A 19,966-nucleotide genomic window follows, 5' to 3' on the forward strand; every position below is an offset into this window, starting at 1 on the left:
TAAAATGTTAAATTTTTTTTCATCCTTTAAAATATGTCTACAAATGCATCAAGTGAATTACAGTGGAGATTGGACAGGATATTAAGAAAAAATATAAAACAGGTTTGAGAGAAGGAGGGATCTTTAAAAAACCCGCAAGAGCTGTGAAAAACTCAAGCTGGAGCCAACAAACTCATTCAAACTAAACAGGTCATCTTACGAGCTATTCTTATCTATCCTTCGCTTTAATTATAAAAACATGTTTAAAAACTTGGATATTTTTATTTTGGTTCAAGCAGCTCTGACTTCAAGAGCATTAATCGCTTACAGTGCAGTTTTAGACTGCTTAGAGAAAGAGACGGAATTTTGTCAAGTGACCTTAAGCTTGAGCAAAAAATAAAAAAACAAAAAACAAACAAAAAAACAGAGGATGGTTTTAAATCCACCATGTCCTGCACAAAATTTGGATTAGAACATACCTTGATCTCACCTCTCTTTTCTGTGTGAAAAGATATTGGATCATTACCAGAGCGTTCAGCATACTTTTTCATGCCGAGAAGTAATCACATTTTCCTGACTATCATGTAATGAGAACTACAAAAGTGCAAAGACCAAAATAATAACCATAAAAATTTTAATTTTATTATTAAAAACAGAAGATCCTCTCAGACATTGCAACGTACGAAAAAATGAGCTCCATTTTAAAATCAAAGATTGAATCTGTTATTTGCCGATTAAACTAAGTTCCACGTTGACGAAGTCAACCTGCTATGAATCTTAAAATTGTATTAACTTATTAAATTTTTTGAGAGGAAATACCAGATTAACAGAGAATAAAATGATCCTCTTATTCTTACTTTTTCGTAAACATGGTGGACAGTAATGAGATGAGAAATGATTCAATTCTGCAATGCCCCTTTACTCGTGCTAAAGATGTTTGAGGACCCGGGTGGATCACAGGTTTTGAAGAGTGCAAAACTGCTATAATTGCACAACAATTTCTCCTTTTTAACAGTAAAGGAGACATAGATGTATTCTCTTTTTCGTACAATTTTTTCCCTTTGTCGAGAAAGTTCATCCGGAAAAAATAATATGCGATAGATCCTTTGTTTTTGACCATTGTGCAGCCTTACATCCCAAGCTCTTTGACCGATTCTGATTGTTGGGTAATTTTCACAGAATTCGCAGCTGACGAAATTTGGGCTTGTATGATCCACCCTGGTCTTCAATTGTAAATGAGTTCACTCGATAAATTCAACATTTTCGGACAAATAATACCCAACTGAATGACTGATTTATTGATGAGAGAAAAGAACATGGTCATTAGAATGTTAGTGCTCAGCTCGATAACAGTCCATGAAAATTTTTTAACCTCAACGGGTCATTCAGTGCGTGGTGTTATAATGCTTGAGGATAATTTAACTGTACAAAAATTTAGCTTTCCTTACAGCTTAGAGACAGAAGGTACAGCAGTTGGTGAGGTTATGTCTACCTCAGGATTACAGGGGAAGCAGATCAGTTGCATGCAACAGATGCCATTTTGATTGTTGATTTTTTCGATTAGCAAAAAATGATAATGTTATTCAAAACAGTAAACTGTCATGACAGATTAGTGGAGAGAGAACCTAATTAAAAATTTTGAAAATGACATCGTTCACTATGAATTCAGCACTAAGTTGTAAAACTTACCACTGATAAAGAGACTAAAATGATAAAGCCATGGTGTGCATTCATAAAAATTGATTTGTTCCTGCAGAATCTGAGAATGATATCATCTGACTGACAAGATTTTGAGTTATTGAACTTTTTACTGATTCTTTAATTTTCTTTCACATCAAATTGCACAAAAAGCCTGAAAAAGGCAACCTCCAAAATATAAAGGACGGTTTGTCGTCTCTTGCATGAAAGAATGTATGTATCTCAATAGCGCTGCTTCAGTATTTTTTACTGATGTTTTATTTTCTTGTAGAAGAACCCTCATAAGAATTTACATAAAATTTCCAGTGACTTTTTTTTCCACTTGTGAAAGAAGACACCAAAATTTTCAGACAAATTTGTGCAAAGGTTCTCCCATGAATAAATAACATGTTCGCAGAAATACTGGAGCAACGCAGGCAAGATTTGTCATTCACTGCAGGAAACAACGGGCTCACTGCTGACAATAATCAGGTTTTCCTTTCTCATTTTGTGAGGTATGTAAACATTTGTTGTTTGAGCCGATACGGTCATTTTTACTGAATGTGCAATCAAAAAACGAATCAATGATGAAAGTAACCAATCTGTTGACAAATTCACTTTAACTTTCGAGTTAGGACACTTGATGCTCACCAAGATTTCATCAAAAGAAAGTATATTAAAAATAAACTCGCCGTCACAATCATACTCTCAACAAAAAACATTGCAATGCAACTTCTAACAATCTCTTCAGTTCCATCGCTGCTGAGGACTGCAACTCGATTTAATTGGTAAAAAATGAAAATTGACAAATGATAAATAACTAAATACAAATAAATACATAAGACAGAAGACCACTTGTTGCCAGTCTGCTGCCATACAGGTAATTAAGTGTTCACTTGGACTCATGCACATGGTCTTCAGCGCCTGAATAAATTATTTGAGAACATCACAAATACCTGTGATAGCAGCGAGCTCTAATTTATTAATAATTCTAGCAGGATTCCCTCCATTTGTTGGCCACAGAATTTGATTACAAGATACGTTTGAGTGAATCAATTACATAAAGTATCAGGTAATTTCAAAAACTTCCGTACGATAATCTCAAGGTATCTTATTATACACGTATTTATTACAGCAGCAAAGAAACTTGTTTGCACCTCTTATCAGGGAAAAAATTGTTCAGCAGATCAAACTTGTTTTAGACTTTTTATATTTTCATTTGATAAGGCTGCAACACAAATCTTTTCAATTTTTGGTAAATTTTTGTCTCGCTATTTTCTTTGTACACAGTAAAATAAAGAGCTTCCTAAAGTAGATAAACGGCAGTTTAAAAACATGACCCACATGAAATATTTCATTCAACAACTTCACTATAGGTTGGGATCGAAATTCGATTTTATTAAGAGGGCGGCCCATTGATTTTTGGGTCTTTACAGGGAATCACGCTAAGATTGGAGCCCAGAAAGTCGTGTAAACCTGGGAAAAATTACATTGAAAAAGAAATTAGAAAATCGATTGGTTCACTCCCATTCCGTGGTGCCGGGAGGTTTGGTCGTGAGGTCATAGAGAACTCGCGAGATACCTTGGACGCTACTGATTTCTTGGTACATTTTGGAGACTACGTCTAATGGGAGGTGTTTACCGGGCAAGGCAGGAGTGCCCGTCATAAAATCGTTCGTAATAAACGGTCGAAGGACGACAGAGCGCTGGCATGATGTGATGCGCAAAGCTGCGTCTCGGTCAAAGTGCACTGGGATCAAGACAACCGGCATTTGGCTGATGCTGTCGACACAGTTGGACGAGGAGAGGACATGGAACGCAACTGCATCAACTTGCCGCAGTGTGGACAAGACATTGCTTGTCAGAAACGTATGTGTGATTTCTGTGACTGGATCCTTAACTAAGCCGCCGAAAATATAACATACTCTGAAAAAGCAATGAGGTATGTAATTAAAATCAGTCTAGAAATTTTAAATGCAATTTTTGCAAAAATAAAACTACCAACCGACACAAAAAAAGATTGATGATAGGTTGTAAGATTGTTCATTTATTTAGTTAGGGTTTTTTCCCTTTCTTTCTTTCTGTTTGTTTAATGGCTTTTTATGCAAGTGGAGTTTACAGCCAGCTATGGACACATTGATATAAAGTGATTTTGATGATGAGTATTGATATTTGATTATGGTTTTAGATGAGAGATGCAAATAACAAAGAAGAAGTCAAGATAAGGTCCTGAACTTCAGGTTAGGTTTCTTTACATCTCATTTTGCGCAAATTTGGTTGCCGATAATGAAGGAAAATGTGGCTGCAGATACAGAAAATTTGCGACACGGACAACACAAATTGCAAGTTTTTCATAGTAAGACTTTCATTTCCCAAAGTCCAAAAATGGAGAGGAATTTCTTTGATCTGGCAAGACTAACATACAACCTGCACTATGGCCGGCCTGGAAGTGAGCAACTTGAAAGGTCCATTGGCAGTAACAAAAAAAAAAATGAAAACCACCAACAGTCATTGTCAGTTAATTAAAAATAGGTGCAAAGTTGGCATGGTGCGGGGTTCCTCCAAGGTTAAGATAACCAAATGTTCCTTATCCAAGAGCTGAAATGAGAGCAACTTATATAGAGTTGCATTTTAGGGAGCTGATAAAGTTTATTTATGTAAATAAATGAATATAAACATAGTGTATACTGATGATACATACCTATTGACGTTTTGGCAGATGCTAGGCATGAGTTTTGCCAGGAACATAAGATCGTCCCAATCAGGCTCGTTCTCACTTGATATTCCTACAACGTAACTATAAGAACGGGAGTCCCCTTGTACCCCAACGCTTCTGATTGGCAGAACGGTGGCTGCCAGATGCTGTTTCCTTGAGACTTCTCGCAGCTTACTTCGCTCAATTTCATCGGTCGCATTCTCGATCCGGTTCAAGAGCGCATGTTTCTTCTGTAACATTTGGTCGTACTCGACAATTATTTTCACTATCACCTGTGTCTCTGAGAAGTCACGTTCCATGAACGGCTCTTCACCACAAAGCACACGGATTGCAAGGCCAGGGCCAGGGAAAGGGTGTCGCATAACCAGATCATGACTAAGACCCAGTTCCTTCCCAAGAACTCTCACTTCGTCTTTGTGAAAGTCACTAAGAGGCTCAATTACTCTACCTGTTGACAGAAAGAAATTTGAATTAGCGAGATATGACCATAGTTTAGTCTTTAAATGAAGAAATTACACAAAATGGGTTAACTTTCAAGATCAAAACATCGATCGCCATTTTCAAGATAGAGCCTCATTAATATTGGACAGAGAAACTTCATTTTTCCTGATTTTTTTTTTTTTTTTTTTTTTTTTTAAATGGCCGGGTAAGTATAAATACTGACTTTCTATGTGTCTACTGCACAAAGCTAAAAACCATTACATATTCTTCAGAGGGAATCTTTTGCAGAAAAACGTGTTTTAAAAATATCTGACTCTTAATTCCATCCTGTTGTGCAAAAACTGCTTATGTGCATTTATCCAAGCTAGTATTTATCAAGTCTTGAGTTTTTAGACTAATAATACTTTTTTAGATTTGAGCATGAAAGACAGGTAAAGATATATTTTAAGGTTATCATAATCCTAGAATAAGTTCTTGCACGGTTTAGATTATTGTATCCGCTCCAGAAAAGTATTCATAACACAACAAAAAAGTGCAAAGCTGGAAAAATGGATATTTGCAGTTTCCATACGACGTGATTCAATTAACACTCAGTTTCAAGTACATCACAAAACAAGGGAACTTTGTCACACTTAGGAGATTGGGTGATAAAGCCAAATGGGGCCGATTTTTTAAGAAGTAAAGATGTTCATTTCACTGGAGAAATTCCCATTTACTGGCCTAATGATCCAACCTTCAATACAGCTTAATAAATGCAATATGCAATTCTTCAAAATTTAACGAAAAAAAAAACTTTGTTGGGTAATCTTGCTAACTTAACGAAGGAAATAGAAAAAAATAGGCACCTGCAGCTCTTAGCTCTCGAATGAGCGGACTGTCATTATGATGGGTCTTGATCGCAGCAGCTTTATTGCTAACCGTTGCCGATGCAGACTCTATCAAGTCGGGACGAAGCGTGCCTTGTGCCAAGAACACCTCCTCCGGCTTCAGTTTGAGCTCTTCGATGACATCATTGGCAACTGAGACGAATACATCCCCGATAATCTTCCTCTTCTCTTCCGGGTCACTGGTCATGCAAAGCATCTTGGTGACATGAAGGCGTGAGGGCACTCGCTTGTCCAGCGGCATCGTTGTTGTTGTCCCGTGGAGGAATTGGAACCCAGCATTTATCACGCGCAGCTTCAGTCCTAACGCCGAGAGGCTTGACTCCACCATTTTTGACTCGTTCTTCCTCATCAAGCCGTTATCGATGTGGATTGCGATGATCTGGTCCGGCGAGAGGGCTTTGTGCAAGAGAGCCGCACAAACGGTTGAGTCAACGCCACCACTCAGGAGCAACTGCAGAAATGAAGAGTAGATATGATTACAGTAAAGTTGTGACAGGTTAGTCCGCATGGAAGCAGGAAGTTTTGAGCCTTCCCACTTTGATTGGTCTTCCTTTATTCTTAGCCAAAATTCATGAATAGTTCCCCTGGAGACTTCGAAAAAATTAACAAAAATCTTTTCCCCCAAAAAATTGAACTTTTCTACTGCATGAACATTGTAAAAACGAAAATTTCTGTAAGGCTGACAGGGTTCAAGGGTAATAAGTGAACTGAAACTTCAAAATTCCCTGACTTTTTTTTGAACAAAAAAAAGAAACTACCTGACATTTTTCGGGAAGGTAACCTGCTGCATTCATGCAAGATTAGAGACATATTGTTTTAGTGAAGCTTGGCAACAATGATACACGGCAGAACAGAGCGACTACTTAGTATGATCTCCTCTACAAATGGAAACATTCCCTGACTTTCCAGGTTTTTTAAAAGTCCCTGACTTCTAGATTTTCCAGGACGTTTGACACCCTGGGTTCCCCTGTTCACACGGTGGTTCCTCCGTTTCATATGACCGTGAAGTTTCAAAACCCTGAGACTCAGCTACTGATATTACCTCAAATCAAAAGACATTGAGTTTAGTCCAGGCGCCTGGTAGCTAAAAATGAGGCTACCTGGAATTTTGGGTACACAGCGATTTTTTTGGCTTACTTTATGTTTTTTGGGTCGCTGAATCCGAATCTGAAGTTTCCGCACGCGTATCTGGTGAGCATTTTCCGCTATTTTGAAAAAATGGCCTAAAAAGGCCTTTTTTTGCGGTTTTTTTTATATAGCGGCTACGGATGAGGAAAAGTCCCGGATTTAGCTAATGTTTTGAATAGCTGACATAATTTGGAAGAAAATGGTGTATACATATGTTAGGTTTGCTTAAAAATTGAGGAAGATACAGCATCGTGAACATCGCGCCTATTCACGTTTTCGCGGCGCACCCCTCAGCGCGGTCCGGCTCGCCGCGGTCCGCCAAGTTCTGAGGCGTTACACGCTTTAAACGGTTTTCGTTTCAATAGTTTTTCATTTCTAACACTCGTAAAACATATTATTGCTTTTTTCTTTATCAATGTACCCCATTATACCTTTTATTTGTTCCCAATATGTATCTATAGGTTACCATAAATAAAAACTGAGTTGTCCTTTATTTGTAAATTTGTTCTGAATGTAGTTCTCTGTTGTTCATTGAAGAAAGGTTGTTAAGAAAATGTTTCTGTAGTTACAGAAAAATGTACTTCATTTAAAGGAAAACATTTACGTATTGAAATTGTCTTTCGTGTCAAAGAAATTTTCTTTAATTCAAATCATTTTCATACTCTAAAAAGAACATCACTTTATTATCGAGACCAATTTTTTTATAAATGAAACAATTTTTGAACGGATTACTTTCCAGAAATACAGAGATTGTCGTCAAGTAAAAATAATTCGCTTTAGATCAAATAATTTTTCAAACTAAGACAACTTTTTCAGCAATTTTTTTCAGTGTTCGCTCAGAAAGATAAAGAAAGCAAAAGCAGTTACGGAAAAGGGCAATATTTTCTTTCAAAATTTGTGTAATTTTACACATACGAGGTGCATACACGAGGTGCAAAGATGAGGGTATATACACGAGTATACATTTTTACAGTTTACATACATTAATAATAGATCCACTAATACAATTATCTGACACTCACACTCATGTTGGTCCAAATAAGAAAAGATTTCTTCCATTGCTGCTGTCACTTTATTGATGCACTGTTCCGGGGTGGATTTGTCATCTTCACTTGCACTTTTTTTTCTCTCTTTTAGAGAGTGAATCTTTATTTTAAATAAACACGCCCGATGATATTTTGCTTTTTTCGCCGCTAAATTCTCGATCGAATCTAATCTTTCTCGAATGCAAATACTTTCTGAATCAGTTCTCCCTTTGATTATATCCAAAATGCGATTACCAAATTTCGGATGGGTGACATTACTAACGGCGATTTGAACGCGTATACTTTTTCGATTGAGATTTTTTTTGCCTCCTTTTGCTTTAATTTCAATTGCATCGCCACAAAGAAAACATCGCTTTGTGAATGGAAAATACACTTTCTTGGGCAAAATCACGGATTGAGACGGTGAATTTTGGCGATTCCACGCTGAAATGTGGCTCTCACTCGTGTAATTTTTACTGCATACCTTATGCACAGTTATTTTATTTCTTTTACGCCCTATCAACTCTACTTTCCCGTCTTGCCGTTTTTCACTAGCTTTGCGAAAAGCACTCACTCCTTTTCTTTTAACGTCTATTGTTTGTTGATTTGCCAACGGTTGGCCACATATAAAACACGAAATTTCAACGTCCATCGCAAAAGTTTAGAAGTACGTGCGTAAATAAATAACACGCTGGTGGAGTCGCGACACGCGTGTTTGGCAGTCATCTGCCCACTGAAGATGCATATTTTGCTGCAGAATTAGTGAAGTCCAGACAGAGTGCAATAAAAATGCCAAGGAGATAAGAAAATGCTAGGCAGTGCATAATCCTGGAGCCCAGTTGAAACCCGAAGACCGCATCCTAGCCAGGATTGTAGCCCCAGAATACGGGAAAGATAACACCTCGAAAAAAATAAACCATTGAGATAGTGAGTCACTCACGCGGAATCTCGCGAGACATCACAAATACGTTGAGGACGGGGATATTTATCCCGTTTTAGTAAATATTAGTTTATTACTTTTTTGACTTTTGGATCCGTTTGTTCTCTCTTAAGGGTAATACAATCATCTGAGATGAAAAAAATAGCAATTAATCCAATCTTACTGTATTAAGACATTTTTTCAGGGAGGGATAGCGAAAACGGAAGGGATGATGGAACACATTTCAGGTATAATAAAGCATTAAAATGATTTATTAAATGTTAGAAATGAAAAACTGTTGAAACGAAAACCGTTTAAAGCGTGTAACGCCTCAGAACTTGGCGGACCGCGGCGAGCCGGACCGCGCTGAGGGGTGCGCCGCGAAAACGTGAATAGGCGCGATGTTCACGATGCTGTATCTTCCTCAATTTTTAAGCAAACCTAACATATGTATACACCATTTTCTTCCAAATTATGTCAGCTATTCAAAACATTAGCTAAATCCGGGACTTTTCCTCATCCGTAGCCGCTATATCAAAAAAAACCGCAAAAAAAGGCCTTTTTAGGCCATTTTTTCAAAATAGCGGAAAATGCTCACCAGATACGCGTGCGGAAACTTCAGATTCGGATTCAGCGACCCAAAAAAACATAAAGTAGGCCAAAAAAATCGCTGTGTACCCAAAATTCCAGGTAGACTTACCAGGCGCCTGGACTAGTTCCCTTTTATGACGGATGTAGAAGGAATCTATTTAACACCAACAATCTCCCGTCCCGGAAAATTTAAAACGCCAAAACAGTGGCTTGGGTAAAATGACACTTGAAAATAAAAGAGGACAAAATAAGAAACTTACTGTGAACATGACTTACCAAAACTTTGCTGGACCCTACAGTGCTCCTAATGTATTTTATACACTCTTCCTGTCGGTCTTGCAGTGTGAAATTACCGGAGACACCAGCGATATCAAACAAAAATGTTTTAAAAATTAACTGTCCGTTCTCTGTAAGGTCCACCTGTAGAAGAGATTAGAATGCAGTTTTAGATTATTTGCATAGAGAGATTTCATGACTTCAACATAGAGTCCAGTTGTGCTCTTTTCTATGCTGTGTGTTTCTAGAGGACCAGTCGTTGTGAGGTTCATCATTCCAGGAATATTATGGTTAAAGGGCAAAAACATGCAACAATTAGTGGTGACTCAAAGATTTCACTCTGGTTCACTGCAAATGGCACAATAATCTAATTAAACTAGGACAAGAATACAATGTGAAACACTTTAAACTGACTATCTAAGTATTTCACTGCTGAGAGTTAACAAAGCCTTCAATCAGTGCCAGAGGATGAAAAACTAATAATTAAATCTTAATCTCGTCCTTCTTAGTGGTTTTTGAAGGTCTTCTCTTGACAAAACAGCAAAGTACTAAATTGTAAGGCAAACGCATATGAAATATTGAAATGATCTTCTCTTGAGAGTTTGAAAGCTTTTAAAAGGTTCTCCAGACAAAAAAAATGGGGACGTTCCACATAAAATTTCAAGAGTTTTCAAGGGTTCCAATGATAAATTTTTAAATGATAAGCTATATGATCCTTTAACATGTAAAACGATGCAACTTCAGCTGAGGTATCGATGTTCAGTGGATACTTTCATGGTTATTCATGTAATGTCGGCAAGGTGACATTGTCAACTTCTGTTTTTTTCAAAATGGGTGCAAGTGTTTACGCTACCTTTTACCTTCAGATATTTCAGATACATGCGGATTTTCAAAGAGCATAGCATACCTCTGGATGAAACTGGAGACCATACAATCGCAGCTTATCGCTAGCAATAGCTGTTACAAAATTACTTGACCACGCAACTGCTTTAAAGCTATCAGCAACTTTTTCTATACTGTCTCCATGAGTAAGTAACACACTTTGACTTTTCTTTAGATCCCTGAAACAAATGAAGGAAAAAAATAATTAACACTTCATTTTAAGAGCAGCTAAAAATCACAATTCGAGTTCTAAAAGTGCATGCAACTTCTGGTAGGTACCTATTCAAGGCATGTTATAATGATGCAGTGAAATCAGGCAATAAAACATTACCTACAGCTGTGCTGTTGAGTGTTGATGTGCAGTGCTTGGTTGACTATGTTGATTTTTGAAACACACAAAATTAGGAAAAGGTAGGGGAGGGACATTTATGTGTTTCGGACACACCTCCTCTTACATTACAAACTATTTTGAGATCTGAAGAGATAGGTTTACATTTGGGCTACTTCCTCAAAGTAAGGAAAACATGGACTGGTTGAAAGAATGTGAATTCCCTTGACTAGATTTGCATCAATGGTCAGTTGCACTGGTCACAGAATAGTGTTTTGCTACTGGATTCTTGTGGATAATCTAAAAATAATAAGATCCGTCCAAACTGCAACTTCCTAAGTTCAGTATTATCAGAGATTTTGCCCTTTTAAAAGTTGAGTTTTTGACGTCATCCACAGCGGTAGTGACACCCTTGGTTTCTTCCACTTTGCTTTCATCCGGGTTTCATGTCGAATAACCAGTGCTAATGTGCGTCATACTGACTAATGAAAACAAGGTGGAAGAAACCAAGGGTGTTACTACCGTGGTGGATGACGTCAAAAAGCCGACTATTCAATGGGCGATATCTCGATTAATATTGAACATAGAAAGTTGTGGTTTGGACATATCTTATTATTTTTAGCTAATCTACAAGAGGCATGCCTAGAAACACGATTCTATAGCCAGCGCAACTGACCCATTCTTGGATGGATGATTGCTGTATCCCTGTTTGAATCAGGAGCACTCAGAATCAAGTATTTAATTTTTTATCAAATCTTGACGAAAATTCACCAAATCCCGAATTAGGTTTAAAAAAGCGTGTGGATTGGCTAATGCAACACAACTGAGTGAAAAACAGGTGTTTTCACACTACAAAATATACCATAATTACAAAACCATATACAATTTTATTTGCACAATGTACAAGAACTTTGCTGATGAGCTCAATGGAAGGTGGATAAGGTTGAAAAAAAAATGTCCCGTCCGAGGATTTGGTCCAAAAAGTGAACCAAATCTGGCAATTGAGGCCTGCTGAACATGCTTTGGGGGGGGGGGGGGGGTACCTGGCTGTATCCACTAAATTGTTATAAATTCTACAGATAATTTTTTATTGTTTTTTCATGTGAGCTTGCACAGAAAGATCACCCTCCAAAGTTTCTACTGAATATTTTATCTTCATTTTCCTCCAGGGGGAAACAGAGCTCTTAAAAGTATTCGAAATTCTTAGAGATTTGAAAAGAACAGCCAAGTAGCAAGCAAGAGCTGGAAAAGGAAAAACACTCACTTAAATAGTAAACAGCTAGTATCGATTTCTACTTTATACTCTCCATCTTCTCTACAATCTTTCCGGATTACAGATCCACCAAATTCTTTATTCATCATCTGCATTCCATAACAGATACCTGAAACAAGGACATCAGGCATAACAATAAAAATTTGGACCCTGGACAAAATGTAACCTTCAAGGACAAATTCCAAAAAGCAGACAAAATCTAAACCTATTTCTGTCAAAGCTTGAACATGGGGCCGCTCATAAATGACGGCAGGATCCTAGGGGAGGAGGAAAGGGGTCCTTGGGTGCCTGACATTAATCAGACATGAGAGGCAAGGAATCTGAGAAATTAAGAAGTAGAAAGAGATTGATATTTCATTACCGAGACAATTAAAACTACACTTCCTCCAAAGCGGGTTTCTTCTCAACTGTAGAATAATGGCTTTGGTTGTTCTCTTTGGCAGAGTTTATATTTCACAATCAACGAAGGAGATTGTTCATGTTTTAAAGCTTTAGATTTATTCCACTGCTTTCACTCAATATTCTTCACTTTTGTAAGTAATAAAAAGAAACCGAGGTGTTGTGGATAAATTTCTTTAATGGAGATGTTGCATGTGTAAGGAATTTGCGATTTGACCGTTGATTCTTAAGCAAAAGTTCGCGAGAAACACAGAGGTACCACTAGTTTTCTCTGAAATCAACTCTCAAGCTCAAAAAAAGCTCTCAAGTTGAGGCCAAAGTGGAGGGGGTATCCTACGCTATCCTGAGAGTCCACCTCTACATCAAGACAAACTCTTGATGCAAAGATTAGGGAGCAAATACATTGACAGGGCTGCCACTTTATTTGGGGACTCTAAAACTGAAAACACTGCAACCCTGCTAATGTATTTGCTCCCTATCTTCGCATGGAGAGTTTGTCTTGTTGTAGAGGTGGACTCTCAGGATAGCGTGGGATATCCCCTCCATTTTGGCCTCAACTTGAGAGCTTTTTATGAGCTTGAGAGTTGATTTCAGAGGAAACCAGTGGCACCATCATGTTTCTCGCGAACTTTTACATGAGAATCAATAGTCAAATCGCAAATTCCTCACGCACGCGACATCTCTATTCACTGAAGCACTTTTTGGCTTGCGCCATCATTCAAGCATTATGAAAAATCTTGAACCGAAAACATTTTCACAGTTCGAAATTTTACTTCACAAATATAGGATGTTATCAAAATTAAGGACTTGAAAGATGATAAGAAAGATCATGGCACCTGTGAAAGTTATAAATACACAAAAAAATATTATCCACAACACTTCAGTTTCTATTCAATACTTACAATACAAAATGGTGTTGTTCAACTAGAACTCTATAAATCTTCACTTTTGTAAAGGGAGGAGGGGAAGGGGTTCAAAAATCACAGGAAGTATGTAATGTTCGTGGACAGTCTTTATGCTGCTATGCAAGCTTCACGAGCATTTGGGCATTGACAAAAATTTTCCGATAAAACTTACATGGTTCTCTGGTAAATTTGTAATGTTTTTCCTTCTTTGAAGAAATGTGTGTAGATTATTGTAATTTACTTGATTAATTGGCTTAACTGAAGAAAGACATAAATGCAGAATGTACCCAACTTTTTTATGTTCTATTTCAACGAGACCTTATAAATTAGAAATTTGAAAAACATGTTGGTGACAGCACTGCTAAAAATCATAATAATGAAATGAGCTAATTTACATGGCAGAGTGTTTAATCCTTGAAGCTTTTTGTAAATTTTACTATTTTTAGATGTATGAATTATATTGTTTGATCTACAAGAAAGGGACCAATGCAATACAGACACAAAACTAAATGAAAAATATGTTACGTAGTTTTATGTTTGTATTAATCTGTTTTAGTTGCTTTACTTGTATGTTGTATATTGATTATTCATACCTCTGAGGATAAAAAAATTGTTGGAAAACTGTGGGTAAATAAACAGTCTATCATATAAAGTATATTGCCAATTTTTGCTAACACAAGTTCAGAGAGAGGAGAGAGTTGAATTCTGTTTAGGATGTATCCGCCAATTGTAATTAAATAAATGAAGAGAGTAACCTTTTGCCACTCATACATTAGGAGGGCATCCTTACCTAAAACAGGAACACCTATTCTAAATATATCGGCATCATATCTAGGAGCATCTTCTGCGTACACCGAATTAGGGCCACCTGAGATGATAACAGCCCTGAAACAGAAAGAGGCATGTTAGAAATTTATTGGAAAAAAGGGGATTTTATTCATTATTTGCGACCAGGTCATTCACAGTGATAAAACTGATAATTTTTCAATTTTGACATTTCATTGTTACAACTAGAGGGGCTCTATTTTTTGGTATATTTTTTGTCAACCATAGTATCTCTCAGGGGATTTCCAAATTTTTACTACTGTCACACGTGGCATGTTGTGCACACTATCTTATGAAAAAAAAGAGAGAGAAAAAAAACAGGAGTCAATTGATAATAGCTGTAGTTCAAGTTGATAAAATGTGTACTGCTCTGGGATGCAATTAACTATCTTTTGAAATTAAAAATAAGTAACGTTTATTCTGTAGTAGTCAGCTATTAGTGCTTGAGTTGACAAATATAAATGGACTTAATTGGAAGATTTACGCAGAAGAAAGGGAGCGTCAGTTAGAATGAGGAAAATATTTGTGCTAACTTCATACTGACATGCAAATAATCTTTCAGGCCTTTTCTTATTCCCTAACCCATCATTTCTTTGATGTAAAAATTTCCCTCTGATAAATAACTGATACAAAAGATACTGCTCCGTTGGAGAGAGTAAAGATTTCATGCACAGGAACTACATCAATAGAATATTACATAAAAAGGAGATTAACCTCATACGTAAGATGACCTACATTATATAATTAAACCATTACTCTGCAATAAAAATTAAAGAGCAGATAAAAACTGGGAAACTTATGTAATACTATCATCCAGTCTTGTACTACGCAAAAATATATTTTGAATTACTGACACTTGCAATAAATTGAACTAAAATCGACAGTGGTGATATAATATTGACTTTAAAACCAAAAATCAATGCATACAGAGGGGAGTATGATGGTGTAAAAAATAATATAAATTTCTGCAACGATACTCATGGAAATAAAAGGTGGAAAAAGTTAGATAACAACTTTGTCAAGTGTCAAAACTAACATTTTTTAAGAAACTTAGCAGCTTTTTCGGTTTTTTTTTTTAAAAAAAATTTTGCTGCTTTTTCGCATGGATACAAGTGTCTAATCTTTAAAAAATTGAGTACTTTTTGACTTAACTTCCAGTAAATCCTTGCCATGATTTTCAGTATATTTTTTTTAAAAAAAATTCCACAAAAATCTTGCAAAGAATGTCAGACTGTGCACAAGCTTTGCCAAATTTTAATACCTTTTTGAATACTTCCAGATCTATCTAAAAACAGAAATACTTTACTACTTAAAACTAGACAAAAATATAAGAGCACATGACATACCTGTAGCCTTTTTCTTTGAGTGTAAAGGCAGGGGTGTCTAGAGGGAGAATCTCAGTTTCTACGCATAGTTCTCGGATGCGGCGGTCGATTAGTTTACCATACTGAGCGCCAGCATCTAGGATCGCAACTTTTTCCCCTTCATGAGCGCCGTTGGAGGCTATGCGGCAATTTGCACCCCCTTCAGGGCCCGTATTGTGCATCGTGAGATCTCCTACAGCTTGAACTAGACTGAAAAAAATAATACACATATTATGCTGGTGAATTCAGTGTATTTATAAAACCACACAGAGTATTTGATTTGCGCTGCAGTTGAGTAAAACGTATCATAGGCGCTTAAAAAAAAAAAAAACAAAATTATATTGCTCTAGAAAGACCTAGAGAACGATTACGGTGGAATTTACACTCTAAAATCAGGGAAAACTGAGGTTTACACACTACATAATCTGAGTCTGAATTGAAAAAGATCTTAAAAATATATAGAAAAATTTGATTTGAAAAAGAGATGAATAATTTTGAAGAATATATTGTTAACTAGATAAATATATCGACGTTGAATCTCCCAAACCAAATATCTCGGTTTGGAACGTTGCAGACTTCCTGTGTCACTTTCTTTTTTGAATGGAAAACCACCCAACAGCAATTTTTAGAAACTGCCATGATTTTTCTCCTCTAAGAAAACAGAATTCTATGAAAACTTGAAGGAATGATGTTGATCATTTCTTCAAAAGAAATAAAATAGAAGCAAAGATTTTAAAACACTACAAACGAGATAGAAGTTTAGAGAGTTTCACCGAAGATATTGACTATTAGAATATGAGCTTTCGTTAATATTCTTCTTGATATGCTATTTAAGAGGGATAGAATCCTAATAAATAAAAACTATTACCCAGATAAAATTGAACAAGGTAACTACTATCAGTAAAAGAGGGGTAGCAGTCAACTGTCAATAGCTAACTGATTAGCTTAAAAGCTAGATGAAGAGAGGTAGATCAAGTAGACCAATTGGATTAAACAATGGGGCAAGATGAAAGGTCAGCAATCAGCTGCTGATAAAAAAATAGCTTCGCTGAAACTTTACGTCATCAAACAGCGGCAGGCTGAGTATGAACCAAACCAAAGGTTTCTTCCCTCTTAAAATTTGACATGGATTACAAATGTATACAGATGGTAAAGTTTCGGGAACATTTGAAGTTTTGTTGGTCCACTATGAGAGGCAAGGCAATTCACATGCTTTAAGGCCAAATGCTCCATCAAACACGTGTTTTAGCGAAGGAAAATTTTTGCTGCTACTCTGTAAATATTGCATTTTTGAACAGCAGAGATACAAATTTAATTTTCAACTTTTGAAATTGGCTGCGTCTTTCTAAAATATTTGTTTAAGGAAATTCACTAGAATACTTAGACTTTTAGATCACTACTTACAGAAAAAGTCACTAATACATAGGCAAAAACATTGTCGCTGTGACATTTGAAAAATTAGCTTTCCACTGAATCGATAAGAAATAATTGAGAGAAATCATTTTTTATTCTTTGGGCAACTCTGGACAGATGCTTTCTTTTGCAATTTTTGAGTCAACACTAAGACAATTTTCACCTTAGTATGCAGATGTGGCAATTTAAATGATATAGCAATTCTAGTTTTGTATGAAGTAACTTGTAAATTTATCCCAGAAAGACAATTATGTAATCCTGCTTTGGATAAAAAATCGACAGCACATAATATAATTAACTGATTAGAGACCAACAGAATTTCTTGTTCCAGCTCCACATGAATAATAGTTAGAAGGCCAGTAAAGGGCCAGGTAAAACTTAAGCTCTCGTTAAAGCAAAACTTTCGTCGACTTTTGGGGATTTTGAGGTTTGTATGATAGGTACATTTTAAGGTTTAGAGGACATTCCTGGTTCTGGGGGGTCTTTTGGGGATTAAGAAGAACATCCTGTCAAACTAATAACTATAACAGGTATCCTAGTGCTTGTCAAATTTTAAACAGGGGATACGTCTCTGACAGATGTGATAGGACCAGGCCTAAAAAGATCCAATCGGAAAGAGAGATCTTGCGTAACCATTGCGATTTTTCCTAAAATTGTTAATCCAAAACAGGTTAATAACAGTCTTTTCAATACAGTTCTTGATATAGTGAATGGGATAAACAAATGATGGATGTGATACTCCTAACGTCAGTCAGTAAGGTCGACAACACCAGCTGATTAAACATTCAATTCTGAACAAAAAGTATAACAGTCAACAAAATCGTCTCCGGTCACATCAGGAATTCAACAAATCTAGTCAGCGAACAAAATCAATTCATCCTCAAGCATAATAACCTGTGAGCAAAACGTAAAACCTTACAATCTCAAGACACTTAAGCGTTAGGATCAGTAAGATCCATTGTGATGCCACCTCACTTCCAAGAAAACTATCAGTGTACAAGTCAAAACTAGGCCAAATTATGTAACGTTAGGAATGTAACTTGAGATCTTGGCAGGGGTTAGATTACCGATGACTCAAATGGGATCATGACAAGAGTTCAAAATTCTTGATACGCAGAATTATGAGATTTGGCGATCTCAGTTAACTCAATACTGTTTCAGCTTGAGTATGTGTTTGTGGCCAAGTAATAGTAATGCTGCTGACACGTAAGTCGTCCACTGATCGCAGGAGCAATGTCTTCCGCTGAGCTTGGTGTTAGAAGTGTGAGAAAAAAGCATTGCAGGACATCAAGACAGTCGTCTTACATAGTTTGATTAGAATTAACAGAGAACATAGGTAATAAAAGGAGGATTGCTACGTAGTCCGGAATCTCTGTTTAATGGTACTAATTGAAAAAGAACCATGGGCTCAGAGCGAGCATAAAGCAGTACCTGTGTTGCGGTATACATGTAAAGTCTAGTCTTTTAAGAAAAACAAAGCTGATCTCGGAGGGTTGGTAGGTGAACAGTCACATAACCTAGCAGTCACAATTTAAGGAACAAATGGTTCCACTTCACACACTACAATCCAAAACTACAAGACTAGTATGAGATGTTCTGCAGAGATAAAAGGTGATAGAAGGATAAGAAAAGGAGAAGAGAAGCATACTGAAGAAAGAAAATTGGAGTGATCAGCTGATCCAACAAGTAGTAGTTAGGGTGCAACGCAGATAGATAGTTCCTGGGTTAAATGCGATAAGTAGAGTGGAAAAAGTTCCATTCCCATACATGGTCCTGATAAGAACCAGGAAGAGGCCCTCCTGCACGGAGATCAAAGACGGAAAGAGCAGAATCGAAGATATGTATGTGCTCATAACAGCATGAAGCGAAACGATGAGCCAACACAGTTCGGAAGATTCAAAGGGTTTCCCATTCTTCTTTCCAAGTTCTTTTCTTACAGAAGATTGATGTATTTGATTCTAATTTCCTTCAGGCATAAGGAAGATTAATGATACATGAACGTACCTGGGTCGCGTGTTGAAATGATTGTTTGACAAATTTTAAGCCCTTCTAGCGAGGACCACGCGAACGTAGCGGGAATGCGGCGACGTTGTGAATATGAACACGATCACAATTTAAACTGCACTGGTAGTGGTAGCACGGGTGGAGTTCAATTTCGCAAAATTTGACCAGATAACAAATTAGCCGTTGATGGCATTGTTTGGATCACAAAATATGTATCAAGTTTGGACGAGAAGAGCTGAAATACAAGTCATGAGAGCGATAAACTGGCCATTGAAATGTTTTCAGCTCAAGTAGTAGAGCTTTTTTTGTTTTTTATTTTTTCATTCATATTATCTTTGAATGCAGAAGTAACAACTTTGAAGAAAAAAATGCATGAGTTCTCGCAATATCTTTTTGTGGTTACTTCGATTTACCGTGAGTTGTCCAATCTAGGAATTCAGACTGAAAAATAGTGAGCATAGCTTTAATTTTATGGCGTAAATATGACTGTAATAATGCAAATAAAAACTGAATTCGCAATGCGCGGGAAAAATGAAGGTTGGCAAAATGGTTTGTATTCAGTCCGTCTCAAAAACATCCAAATTTCAATGAGGGTGAAATTTAAGATGGACGGGAGGGGACAAAGGGCTGAAAAGGAAATTCTCTTAATCCATGGCATGTAAGCCCATAATATTAGTTTCTATAGGAACTTAGGAGTAATTTGACTGCAATTAAAAATTTAGGGAAATCTGATCTGTCTGCTACGAGTACCTGCGCTGAGAATAAAATTCTCACTTGAGCACTTCTCTTCCCTCCGAAAAGAGTGTAGCCCCACAAAAGTTTTGCTGAAAAAATTATTCTGAGTTCAAAATGGGTATCAGGAACTAATGACACTCCCTATCACAATATCTAATACTTCCTTTGATTCCCATTGATAAGATCTGCACAAATTCAC

General features: G+C 36.8%; 1 protein-coding gene across 2 annotated transcripts; it reads right to left on the minus strand.

Annotated features, from left to right (window-relative positions):
• On the minus strand, positions 1–19,305 carry bur (GMP synthase burgundy). 2 transcript variants are annotated; one of them, XM_019050268.2, is made up of 9 exons: positions 19,033–19,305; positions 15,598–15,825; positions 14,217–14,311; positions 12,114–12,231; positions 10,547–10,700; positions 9,640–9,783; positions 5,659–6,151; positions 4,358–4,820; positions 1–3,582 (listed from the first exon to the last, which is right to left on the minus strand). In XM_019050268.2, the coding sequence occupies exons 2-9, from the start codon at positions 15,795–15,797 to the stop codon at positions 3,177–3,179; spliced, it is 2,073 nt and encodes a 690-aa protein (XP_018905813.1). In that variant the 5' UTR covers positions 15,798–15,825; positions 19,033–19,305; the 3' UTR covers positions 1–3,176. The 2 variants fall into 2 exon arrangements, with proteins under 2 accessions (XP_018905813.1, XP_018905821.1); XM_019050276.2 differs by lacking the exon at positions 19,033–19,305 and adding an exon at positions 16,484–16,625.
• Positions 19,306–19,966: the final 661 nt, after the last annotated feature.

This window comes from Bemisia tabaci, chromosome 4 (genome assembly GCF_918797505.1).
Source record: "Bemisia tabaci chromosome 4, PGI_BMITA_v3".
NCBI lineage: Eukaryota > Metazoa > Arthropoda > Insecta > Hemiptera > Aleyrodidae > Bemisia > Bemisia tabaci.